The following is a 13,462-nucleotide window of genomic DNA, read 5'->3' as shown; positions in this document are numbered from 1 at the left end:
ACACACACGTACACACACTATTTATACTTTTATACTTATACATTCCCACTAGATCATGTTGCCTTTCAGAAAGGAAAATCAAAAATTCCTTTCAAAATATGTGAGTAGGACTTCTGGGATTGAAAAGAAAAAGTCTCATAACATGCATCACTAAAAGATAAAAGCGTAGCCTCTCATTTCACAGGTGAGGAAACTGAGGCCAAAAGAACTTAGTTATTTATATGAGGCCACAGAGAGGAGAGATTCAAATAGAGTTCCTCAGACCCTAAATCCACTTTCTCATGGTTGAGTGGAAAGAATTTGAGAATTTGGAATCTAAAGCCCTGGATTCAAATGCTGACTCTGCAACTTCCTACCTATATCACCTTGGGCAAGGCTCTTCTGCTCACTGGGCTTCAATTTCCCCACCTGTAAAATGAGAGGCTTGAACTAGATGACTTCTGAAGTCTCATCCAGATTAAAATCAATGATCTTCTAACGTTTATATCTTTGTGTTTAATCTAAATCTCTGACAGTAAAAGGAATAACTCTTCTTCATCATTACCTTATTATTAGATTCAGGTACCAAACAGGAGACAGCTTTATGCCGATCTAGGAATTTTTCAAAGTCCTCATCACTAACAACAAATCTCTCTGCTTCTCTCAGGGCATCCTCCCCAGCATTCTCCCCCTCAATGATTAGGCACTGGAACACCTGAAAGACATCACATTGTCATTGTTTTCTTCAAAGTACCTTTCATTATTAAGGGATCAGAGCTTTCTCCTGCAGCTCACTTTTTTCTCTCCTTTACACACAGAATTCCCTTTGAATTAAACAAAAGTCTGTTACACAGAAAAGTCACTTCAGGGACATATAAGTAGTTCCTGTAAGGTCTGTAAAGAAGTAAGAATGTCACCTAGCAGCAGAAACATTCAACACATGCTTTAAATAACATTAATTATTATTCGTATTTATATAGCACTTTTAGGTTTACATATCTCTTATTCTTATACATACTCTAGGAAGTGACAGGTTAAATGTAAATTCCAACTAATATAATTTTTAGATCTGCTTAAAGAGAATGTGCAAGGCACTTATGTGAGGTGATGGGGATACAAGGACAAAAATGCTTTAAGGGGAGACAATGCATACAAATACATACAAAATTAATAAATGCAAGGTAATTTGAAGGGAGGCACTAGCTTCTTGGGGGAATCAGAAAAGATTTCATGTAGGATGTGGAGCTTGAGCTGAATTTTAGAGGAAACTAGTGATTCTAAGGGTCAGCTAGGTGGCACAGTGGATAGAGTACTGGGTCTGAAGTCAGAAGACTCATCTTGCTGAGATCAAATCTAGCCTGAGACACGTACCAGCTTTGTGACCTGGGTAAGTCACTTAACCTTGTTTGACTCAGTTCCTCATCTGTAAAATGAGCTGGAGAAGGAAATGGCAAACCACTAAAGTATCTTTGCCAAGTAAACCCCAATGGGGTCACAAAGAGTTGAATGTGACTGAAATGAATGAACAATAAAAAGTGATTCCAAAAGATACAGATGAGGAAGGAAGGCATTCCAAGCATGGGGGACAGCTTATGTAAAGGCATGGGCATAGGAGATGGAAAACTGTGTAAGGAATAGCAAGAACTCCAGTTTGGTTGGATTGTAGATTATATGAAGAAGACTGTTTAACAAGACTAGAATGGTAGGATGTCATAAGACTGTAATGGCCTTTAAATGCCAGACAAGTTTGTATTTAATCCCAGAGGAGATAGACAGTCACCAGTATTTATTAAGCAGAGGGGGCTGAGGTGCTCAGATCTGTGGTTTAGCAACATAACTGGCTGTTGTGCGGAGGATAGAGGAGGGAGAAGCTTAAGGTAGAAAGTCACATTAGGAGGCTATTACAATAGTCCGAACACAAAATTAATCTATGTATTTTAATAAAAGATTCTATGCTTCATGGAAGAGATAAGATAAAATAACATATTTGTGGCAAGGTTTACTTTGTAGCAGACTATAAGTGAGCCCTTTCCAAGTTGATAATTATTGAATTTCAGAGTCTGAATGGATCATAGGATCACTGAGAGTTGGGGCGTGAAAGGACCTCAGTGATCATCTTGTCTAAACCCATTAGGTCATAAAGAAGGAAATGAGTCTCTCATTCCCTCCAAGAAGAAAAGAGTGCTTTAATGTCTCATGTCTTTCATTAAACCACTAAAAAAATGCCCCAACAAACCCATCCCTTTTTTTCCCCTGGATGCCATGACCTCTGCATTGTGGCCCCAGTTTTGACCTAGTGAATTCTTTTTGGCTGATGATAATCTCCTGAGTCTAAAGTTCTATATTTCTTGATGTGGAAAGTGGACCAAAGTTGGGGCAGAACAGAGACCCAAGTGTTATTTCATATTGAAGGACAATCATTATTTAGTTAGCTGCCAATCTCATTAAACCCTCTACTTTAAGAAATAAGAGATCATTCCCTATTCCTCCCAAATATTAAAGACCACCACCTGAATATTTCTTTGAAGTTGTGGTACTTGAATATACTTTCTCCTAGCATTTCCATTTCTCAAATTATCTTATAAGCAGAATCATGAAGACTACTAAGTATTGGCTTAAAAAACCCAAAACAAAACAACAACAAAAAAGAGGAGAGGAATAATCTAGATAAGCAAGATTTGGAATGAGTCTAATTCACTGACACAGTATTCAATAAATCAGTGAAAATAAATTACTTCATGAAGAGCTCCCCATGTGACTGCTAGAAACTAGAGAACTAGAAAACATCTTGGCAAACCCTAGGTTCAGACCAACATCTTATGCCATACACTCCAATGAGTTCTAATTGGAAATATGTGAGGAATAGGTCACATTACAAAGAAAGAATATTGGAGGAAAATACATTGATGCCATCTTTCACCACTATGGCTAGGTGTGCTGGAAAATTCCTAATAAACAAAGTTAAAACAAATAATTTCAATTATATGAAACTGAAAAGCTTTTGGAGAAACAAAATCAATGCAGCAAGGATAAGAAAGGAAATTGTTAACTGAGAAAAATATTTGCATCAAATATCTTTGGTAAGAACCAGATATTAAAGCTATATGAAGAATTACCACAGACACATAAGACCAAAAGCCATTTTTTACTGGATTAGCAGTCAAAGAATGTGAATAAACAGTTCTCTAAAAAACACTTACAAACTATTGACAACCAAAGAAGATTAGTTTTATATATTTAGAGTTGGAGGGACCTCAGAATTCCTGTAGTTCGCCTCCCTCATTTTATGGCTGAGGAAACTGGGGCCCAGAAAGGTTACTTGAATTTTGCCTTGGTCAAACAAGGAGTACGTATCAGAGACAGAATTTGACCAAGGTCATCTGCCTCTAGAGTCAATCATTTTTCCCCCCATTGTATCAGTAGTCTCCAAATCATCAACAATAAGAGATAGGAAAATTAATACAACTCGATGGTACGACCTTATGTCCCCAAAGTTGACTAAGATGACAAAAGATGGAAAGAATCAATGGCAATGGGGTGATAGAAAGTTTGCCACTAAGATCCAACCACTCTAGAAAGCAATTTAAAAATTTTTTTTTCAAAAGTGGTTAAAGCACTCATATTCTTAGACATAGATATCTCATTGCTAAGAAGAGAGTCTAAGGAGATAAAATAACAGAAAGGTCTTATATTTACCAAAATGTAGATAGCAAATTTTTAATGCAGTAGCAAATACCTAGAATCAAAGTAAATGTCCAACAATTTGGAAATTGCTAGACATATTATGATATATTCTAATATAATAGAATATTACTGCAGCATAAGAAAAAATGAATACAAAGAAATCAGAGAAACATGGAAAGACTTACATGGACTCATGCAGTATGAAGTAAGCAGAAAAAGGAAAACAATATCCACAATGACCACAACAATGTAAACAGAAATAACAATAACAAAACAAGGGAACTGAACACTGTGTAAAAATACTCAGAAAAGTGCTGAGAAAATTCACCTTCCTTCATTCATTGCAGTGGTGAAGAATACAGGTGTGGAATGGTGAATACACTCTCAGATTCAGAATATGTGTTCAAATTTGCTAAACTGCTTTTATTTCCCTCTTTCTTTTAAATTTTTTTTTTTGCAAGAAAATGATCTCCAGGCAGGGAAAGGGGTAGTGATATCTTTAGAAATTAATACAATGAGATAAAAGCATCAATAAAATTAAAAATATGCAAAATCCAAGACCCTTCCCTTTTTATACAACCATAGAACAAATCAAAGTCTTAGACACAAGACTCCATCTCCATCTTAGAGCCACCTAGAGCACTGAATGCATGAGAGATTTACCCAGGGTCCCAAATCCAGTATGTGTCAGAAGTCAAACTTGAATGAAGTCTCTCTGGCTTTAAGATTGGCTCCCTTTCCACTGGTCTAGGCTGCCTCATTATTTCTGTTTAGAATAATTTATTTTCCCCTTTAGGTATAAGCTCATTTATCAATGAGCCATTTTTTCTTACATAAATATTGATTTTTATTAAATTTTTACATGTTGTGTGACCCTGGGTAAGTCACTAAGTCTCTCAGTACTCTAGGCTAGCAATTCTCTAAGACTACAAGTTCATATAATATCTAGATTGTTAGATAAAGTATTTATTAAGTGCTTTACTATGAGTCAGGCACTGCACTAAGAGCTAGGGATGCAAAGACAAGAAATTCCCTGGCCTCAGGGAGCTTGCATTCTAATGGGAGAAGAAAATGTATAAAGCTAGAAGGGACATGGGGGACATGGAAAATTGTGACGGAGGCCTTAGTCAGCAAAGATAAGGCCAAAAAAGGTCTACTGGAGCCCAGCATGTTCCAAAGGCTGAGTCTAAGTTTCTAGTGAAGAAGAGGTATAGTTGAAGCAAAGGTGTTGTTCTGAATTAGGAGAGGAAGCTTTCTCACCTGGAAGTTTTTTATGCCAATTAAACCACAAGTCTGGTTCCTATCACTATCTTAAAGAAAATAATCATAATAATAATACCACATAGCCTTTCCTCTGAGAAATTTGTAAGCATTTAGCATATCTTGGAGTTTTTTTCCTCATACTCCCCCAAGGGCTATCATTCCTATTTTGCAAATGGAGAACCAGAGGAAAAGAGCCAGAGAAAGGTCTCTGGCCTGCTGAATGGATCTTCTCTTAAAGATGTTGGGAATGATATGGGTGAGAAGGCTTCTAGCATTGTGATATTCACTAGGAATACTTTAGATGGAATATTAAGAATATTTTAGATAAAGAATTAAGAATGAGTAGAGCATTATGCTTCCACACAACCAGTAAAACAACTGAAACTAGGACCTAGATCCCTTATCACCAAGCTTCACTGAGCTTGAGCTGTCCCAAACTTTGCCAACAACGCCCTCTCTAAAATGTTGCTTTATTTAAAAAAAATCTGACAAATATAGTTATGTACTTACTTTCCAGCGAACGGGGTTTAAGGATTGAATCTGCTCATTCATGTCTTCTTCCATATTAAATCTGTTAATAACAGAATTGATCTTGAAAGCAACCCTATAATCTGCACACCACCTCCTCAGTTTCCACAAGTTTTCCACATGATTCTTCTTCCCTTGTCCACGGCCAATCAGTGCATTGATTTGCTCATCAAAACTATCACATGAAATAGCAAGAATGTCTAGGTATTCACCTAAAGGGGAAAAAACAAAGTATTCACTTTTCCCTTTCCAAGAACTAGGTATAGTGAATAGCTTATAAATCTTCATCAATGTGTGTATATATATATATATATACACATATATATGTATGTATGCATATATATGTGTATTACATTTATATATGCATATCTCAGTGTTTATATATGCATGTATTTGTATGTGCATATATAGGTAGTCATACACATATGTACACACATGTGCATATGAAAATAGTATCATAGATCTAAAAGCTAGAAGAGACCTCAGAGGCCATGTAATCTGACACTTTCATTTTCTAGATGAGAAACCCGAAGTCCAAGGTAGTTTTCTACTATGTTTTTCTCCATTCTATTAAAAAGGTTTGTTTCTTTCCCAACTCCCTGAGACATAATTCATATATCACAGTTGCTTTCAGTAGCCTCAGTTTGGCTAGGGAACAGACTTGTGAAGATTAGCTTAATTTAGATTCATACTCATGTGCTTTACCATCATGCATTTATCGGAATTTGTGTTGCATGTAAGGCAATCGTTTCTGTTGTAAATCTTCCTTTTTACGTACATATATTTTGAAAAGTATGAATAAACATGAATTTTTTAAAAATGTGTGTTGACATAAAGGGATGGTACCAGCTGTTGAACACAGACATAGAATCATAGACTGTGAGAAGGTTGAAAGAAATTTCAAGATCATTTAGTCCAACCCACTCATTTAAGAGGAACTCTGACATTTACTGGCTGTCTGACCTTAGGCAAATCTCTCAATCTTATATTCCTTATCTGTAAATTATGGATAACAATGGCACTTACATCATAGGCCTGTTGTGGGGCTCAAATGAGATCATGTATATTAAGTACTTTGAGATGCCTGAAGAGCTATACAAATGTTAGCTCTTTAATTATTATCTCCAGCTGTTCTCCAATGTATCCCTCCATTCCAGTCAATCCAAACATATGACTGACCTGGAGTCACAGGAACTCCCAACTCTGCTACTTACTGCCTATATGACCTCAAGTATATCACTTCTCCTGTCTAACCTATAGGTGTTCCTCTGTATAAATAGGGGAGCTATTCTAGATAATTTGTTAGGTCCTCTCCTCTTCTAAATCCTATGACCCTATGACCTTATTATCATGTCCAAGTTTTCACCCATGTTCCTCCTACAATCCCACCTTCTACCTAAAGAGCCACAGGATTCACAGAGCTGAAGAAGGAACTTTAAGGATGATCTAATTCAATGCCCTGATTTAATTGTTAGGAAATTAAGACCAAGAGACTTGTTCACTAAACAAGGCTGGACAGTGGCAGAATTGGAACTAGAACCCACTTCTCTTGATTTCTAATTAAGTCTTCTTTCAACTATGCCATGTATCCAGTTGATCATTCAAGGTGCATCTTAAGTTCCATGTGTTCATAAATCCTCTGAAGCCTTTAGTCTTGACTCATTTTCTTCTCTAAACATGAATGGCATGGTGTGGTGGTAATAACATTGAATTTGGAATCTGAAGACCTGAGTTTGAATCCCATCTCAGTTAATTACTTCCTGTATCTGTGTGCCCTTGGGTAAGTCACAATCTCCTTGGCCATCAATTTCCTTGTTTTTGTGAAGAAAGGGCTTTGGACTAGATGGCCTAAGGTTCTGGGAGTTTTGATTTTTCCCCATTCTAGTTCCCTAGCACTGCTGGTCTCAGAGCTCTGGGAGGAAGGAAGAATATACTCCAATAATAATAGAAAGTAGCAGGCTCAGATTCTTATAATCTAGCCAATAGCTCACTAATGTTCAGACTCCTTAAGAGTCTGCCCAGTATTTTGGATGTTCTAATAAATCTTGTTTTTGGCTAAAAAAAAATAACAGCTAAGTAGCACACAAAGTACCAAACATGTTAGCACATAAGAATGCCACTCACCATAATCCTTGAACCATTTCTCTCTGATCAGGCTCCCATTACTCACGATGCTGACACTGGGCAGTTTTAGTTCTTTTTTGCAGAATTTCACCAACTTGCCTAGGAATTCTCCCCTGTCATGTAGAAATGGCTCTCCTCCTGAAAAGTTAATCTTCTCCATACCTGTCAAATGTCAGAGGAAAAAAAATCTAATTTAAACTAAGGAATCATTCATTATATACTTACTATATGCAAAGCCCTGTATCAAGGAGTCAGAATAAAAGAATGAAAAACAACACAGCCCTTATATTCAAGTAGCATACTAGGAACTATTTAATAGATAATAGCTGACCTTCACAGAGTGCTTTGTTTCTGGGTTTGTTAACTTATAAACAATCCTTCATTCACTTAGCAAACATTAAGCATCTACTATGTACATAGAAAAAACTTACTATTTTAAAAACAGACCACTCATATAATACTCATATCCATAATTACTATGCAGTATCTTTAAATTGCAAAATAAGTAGCTTTAAAAATTTTTGTTTTTATATGATGGGAATATTATCTTAATTAAATTTGATTTAATTATCAAATGTTTTTGGAGCAACACCTAATTCACTCATACTAAGTAGCATTGGTTAAGCACTTAAAATGTGCAAGGCACTGTATAAGGTACCAGGAATATTTCCAGGAAACAAAGAAATATACGATACAGTGTGATATGGAGGATTTAAAGTCAGAGGACTTGTGTTCAAATTCCTTCCTTTGATACTTTCTATCTGAGTAATCTTGGGTAAACAGCTTAATTTCCATGAGCCTCAGTTTCCTCATATGTGAAATGAAGGGGTTGGCCTAGTTGCCCTCTGAGGTCCTTTTTTTAGCTCCAGAGCTATGATCTTGGATCCTATGATCTTATAAACTGAGTTTTATTCCTGGCTGTCCTTGATATTTGTGTAACTTTGGGTCAATCACTTAATCTTTCCATTCTTCAGCTGCCTCATCTATCAAAAAAAAAAAAATATTTAGATTAGAGGATTTCTAATGTTCCTTCCAGCTCTAAATTCTAAAGTCTGAAGTTTCTTCTCTCAAGAGCCTTACAGTCCAGTTAGAGGGTTAAGATGTAAATACAAGAAAGTTTGATACTATGCAATGAAATATTGGATAATAATGGATAACATGTAAAAAGGAGTCATACAGACATAAGTACTAATGGATACAAGCACAGATTAAAGAGAGAATGACTCAGTCCAGAATAGTCAAGGAAGACAGCAAAGAAAGTGGACCATGGCTCAGGGATGCAGGATGGAATTTGGAAATTTTATCGCTGACAGGCAATTTAGTGCACTGGGGCTAGATGGTAAGGGAGTCATTTTATCAACCCTTTCACAAAATTACAGAATCTCAGAACTGGATAGGATTATAAATGACCATCTAGTCCATCTCTCCTCCTTCCACCCTTCCCTTCTTCCACTTAAAATCCTCTAGTCCAAATCTTTTTTTTTTTTTGATAGATGAGGAAACTGAAGAATGTAAAAGTTAAGTGATTGGCCCAAGGTTATACAAATACCAAGAAGGACAGCCAGGAATAACAGTGGTAATCCAGCTCAGCTCCAAAAATTTTGGGGAGGGGGAAGGGAATCACTGGTGACAGCCTTTTTGAATTTTGTTCAGCTCTAATTGTTAGTGTGATTGTCCTTTAATCTAAGCAACTCCAGAAAGGCTTGTCTTATAAAAGATTTATTTCTTAAGATGGAGACATTATGGAATCAGGAGACAATATGGTACCTGGATCCAATTTCCATTTCTACCATAGTCTAGCTGTGTGACCTTGGGTAAGTTATTTAAATACCTTAGATTCCAGTTTCTTCATCCTTCTGTAAAATGAAGGTGTTAACCCAGGCTCTCTTGGTAATATCTTTAATTTCCCAAAGTCTAATCTAAATCTTTCTAACTGTAATATCATTGGCCTTGGGAAAAGTTAAGATCAGCCATTCACAGTTCTTCATACATCATTAATTACACAAATCAAAAGGTTTAATGGAAGTAGTTTCCACCCTGAAAGTCCCCTCCATTACCACCACCCCTAAATGCATGCTAATGAAATCTCAGGTCTGGACCAAAAATATAATTATTAAAGAGAAGTACAAGAATTAATCACAAAATCCTAAATGCTGGAAGTGGGACAAATATTATGACACACAGTCTTTACACAAACCACATCTTCAAAGGTCTGAAAGTTAGTTAAACACATAAATTTCCAAATATAAACACCAGTGATAATATTAGCTAACACACTATATCTTTTTAGTTTGTTCTCTAGAACAGCACTGTCTTGCTGGACAACAATGGCTACAAGAGACCTTGTGGGCTTTGAGTCTAGAAATGTAAAAGAAGCAGAAAAAAAAAACAAAGAGAAAGAGCAGAAGAAAATGGGGAAAATGGAGAATAATGAATGAGGAGAGAGCAATGAGCAGAAGAATCAGTGGAAGAGGGTAGATGCATAAATAACCATTCATGAAAAGAAGCAGATCCCTTGGTAACTGAGATCAGAAATGGTCCAGAAGAAGTGAAACGTTGTGAGCAATAGAATAGTCTATGAGCAGTCAGTGAAGGGACAAACAGATCTTCACACATCAATAGCACACAGCCTAAGGCATCACTATATTATGGTTTGGTACTGTAATTAATGTTTACTATGATTACCCTGAGTCATAACTAAACTAAATTATGATCAATATCCTTCTGCTATGAAGGTAGGGAATTGTGTAACACATCTCAGAAAGAACCACACCTTTGAATATTAAACATTTCTTCTTAAAAAAATGTTTTGGTCAAAGTAGGAAGTCTAGGACAGCTAGGTGGCAAAGAGGATAGAAGGATGGGCCTGGAGTCAGGAAGACTCTCTTCAAATTCGGCCTCAGACACTTACTTGCTGTGTGACCCTGGGCAATTTACTTAATCCTATTTACCTCATTTTCTTCATCTGTAAAATGAGCTGGAAAAGGAAATGGCAAACCACTCCAGTATCTTTGCTAAGAAAACTACAAATGGGGTCACAAGAGTTGGACACAACTGAAAAATGACTGAACACAACAGGAAGTTGCTTCTGTTTCTCTTAAATTTCTCTGCTCAAACCCCACAAAGTCTTTTATAGTCATTGCTGTCCAGCAAGACAGTGCTGTTCTAAAACCATCACTGTAAAATATCTCATACTTCAGGAAAGGCAACATTCTGCAGTGGAAAGAGGGCTGGGTTTGGAGTTACAAGTTCTGGACTTAAATCTTGGTTCTATCACTTTCTGTAGGACATTGAACTAAACACTTATCCTCTCCAGGACTTAGTTTCCTCACTTTTAAATCAGAGAATTAGATGAGATGTTCTTTAAGGTCCCTTCCAGCTCTAAATCCTTTGGTCCTAAATCAGTATAACTAACTCAGAGATTCTTAACCTATTTTCCCCTTCACCTTTTTTTTGTATCATTGACCCATTTGGCGGCTGGTATAGTCTGTGGACCCATTTTCAGAATAATGTTGTAAAATTCAATACATAAATATATATAGGACTGAAAAGCAAACCAATTATATTGAAAAAACTTATCAAATACTAAAAAAACTAATTCTTGGATCCTTTTAAATATACATGTGTACCCATTATGTCTATCTATAAAAGCCAATTTAAAAACTCTTGGATTAGATAATTTTTAAGGTATTTACCCACTCTCAGAATCAGTTTTGAAGGTACAGATAAAATATCTGATTAATCTGATAATCCCTCTGGACCTCAGGCCTTTCATCTGTAAAAATAAAGGGTTCAACCAGATCAGGGGTTTTTAACCTGGGCTGCATGGATTTCAAGGATCTGTGAACTTGGATAGAAAAACATTTAGATTTTCTTCTTTATTTTCACCCACCTCTAACTGAAATATAGCACTTTCTTCAATTATGAATGGTGAGCAACAGACATCATACTGAGAAAGGCTCCATACGCTCTATCATATTGCCAAAGTGGTCCATTGCACAAAAAAAAAAGTTGAGAATCCAGGGGCTCGATGTTCTCTAACATATGTCCAAATTCTAAATTCTCATGGGTGGAGGTAGAACCAGGATTTGAAGCCAGAGCTTTAGACTCTGAATCCAGTGTTCCTATCAGCACTCTATGCTAAGCATTGAAGATCCTCAGGTCAGACTCACCTGCTTCTTTAAGCATACGGAGACCTCTCTTGGCTTCCTCCAGGGGAAGCACAAATGATGTTTTAGCAGTATGGAAGCAGAAACCACATTTGTAGTTACACTGGCGTGTGAAATGATAGTTGACACTGACAGGGTTAACAGAGACCCCTGATGCATCTTCAACTCCTGCAGTCTCTTCTCTTTTCCCTTCTCTCTTCTCCCTGGGCTGACTGCTCCTTTTGCCACCTGTAGACCATAGCAGTGTCCCGAATGAGGAGTATAAATGTATCAGAATCTTCCACACAGGCGTCAGCTTGAGGCTAAAAGCATAAAGTAGCTTCTCAGCAAAGCCGGTTAGCGTGAGCAGCCACATCTCTGCCAGCTGTCTGACTGCTGTGCACAGCACAACACTGAAGCTCACTTCAAATCCTGCTGTTAAATATACAGAGCTCTGATGGACTAGCTTCTGTGTCACGTGTGGGAGTTGACACTTCTTGTTTTCTTTTGCAGTTGAGTAGTTTCGATTTCCTTCTTTAGTGAAATGAAAATTGGAACCCAGTCAAGAAATTACATAAACCATATTACAAGGAAACGAAATTACTTGTCAGGATTCCATTCCACTTACTGCTTGCCAGTAGCACAACATTATAGTGTTCTGGATGCCTTGAGGATGTACCTAAAGTTAGGGCTTAGTACTGTACTTGAGGATCTTTGGAAAATATTTTCCTGTGTGCCAGTGTCTTGTTTTGATTTTGGGGAAACTTCCTGAGGTATTCTTATTTTGAACTTTGCCTCAGAAGCTGCACTCAGGCTCTCTTATATCCCTAGACTTATTCTAACAGATGATTTTTAGCTTTAAAGAATCAAAGATCTAGAGTTGGGAGGAGGGTATTAGAGGCAGGCCATTTCTCTCACCTATATTCTTCCCATTGTTCTACTCTAAATCAGTCAGCCTTTTCCCAAGAGCCCTCTGGAACGTCAACTCCATAATTAAGAAAGGAACAAAGGTGCTGTCATCTTAAATATTTTTGTTTCTCATTCCTTTCATCTCCTGGCACTCACTAAGGGCCAGGCACTATGGTCCCAGCACTTTCTGGCTGTAAGAATTAATTAACTAATTGACAATAAATTGTAAACCGACCATTCGAAAAGACTCATGATAAAAAATGCTATCTACCTCCAGAGAGCGGAGTGATGAACTCTAAGTGAAGATTGAACCTTACTTTTTTTCTCACTTTATTTTTCTCATTTTTTTTCCCCAATGATTAATGGGGCCATGAAAAATAAATAAACTGACTCACTGACATCCTAAGACAACACAATATATTTTTCCAAGGACATTGACTTCAGAAAGGCACCTATTAATTCAAAGTTTCTTAAATTTCATTAGATATTTGGAAAGGAATGATGTGGTATTGCTCAGTTTCTCTGCATCTTGTGGGACCCCTCTTTTCTCCAATACCTTCCTTCCCCATCAAAACACCTCAACTTCACCCTAAAAACTGAAATTGAGAGTCATATTAGTGGATACAGTTTAGATGAGCATACTAGACTGTATCTGGTATTCAAGTAATCATCTGCTGTCTGTACTGGTATATATTGTGTAAGAGTTTGGTAAAAGCATAAGGCATGACTCAGACTGAGTCCAGAACCAACAATCAATACATATAAAAATGTATATAGCATAAATATAAAGTTAATAAATACACATATATGCTATATATATATATACA

General features: G+C 36.8%; 1 protein-coding gene across 1 annotated transcript in view; it reads right to left on the bottom strand.

Moving 5' to 3' along the window:
• RSAD2 (radical S-adenosyl methionine domain containing 2) overlaps positions 1-12,173 on the bottom strand; it is a 15,720-nt gene extending 3,547 nt beyond the window's left edge. Inside the window, exons 1-4 of the mRNA XM_027840349.1 lie at positions 11,751-12,173; positions 7,579-7,740; positions 5,437-5,666; positions 545-694 (exon numbers count right to left, since the gene is read on the bottom strand). Coding sequence (XP_027696150.1) covers positions 545-694; positions 5,437-5,666; positions 7,579-7,740; positions 11,751-12,102 — 894 coding nt within the window. The 5' untranslated portion in view covers positions 12,103-12,173. The remainder of the gene's footprint in view (positions 1-544; positions 695-5,436; positions 5,667-7,578; positions 7,741-11,750) is intronic.
• Between the last annotated feature and the right edge of the window lie 1,289 nt (positions 12,174-13,462).

This window comes from Vombatus ursinus, unplaced genomic scaffold, assembly GCF_900497805.2.
Source record: "Vombatus ursinus unplaced genomic scaffold, bare-nosed wombat genome assembly UNPS02014841.1, whole genome shotgun sequence".
In the NCBI taxonomy this organism is placed as follows: domain Eukaryota; kingdom Metazoa; phylum Chordata; class Mammalia; order Diprotodontia; family Vombatidae; genus Vombatus; species Vombatus ursinus.
Note: the sequence above shows the minus strand (reverse complement) of the source record. Positions and strands in the feature narration are given on the sequence as shown.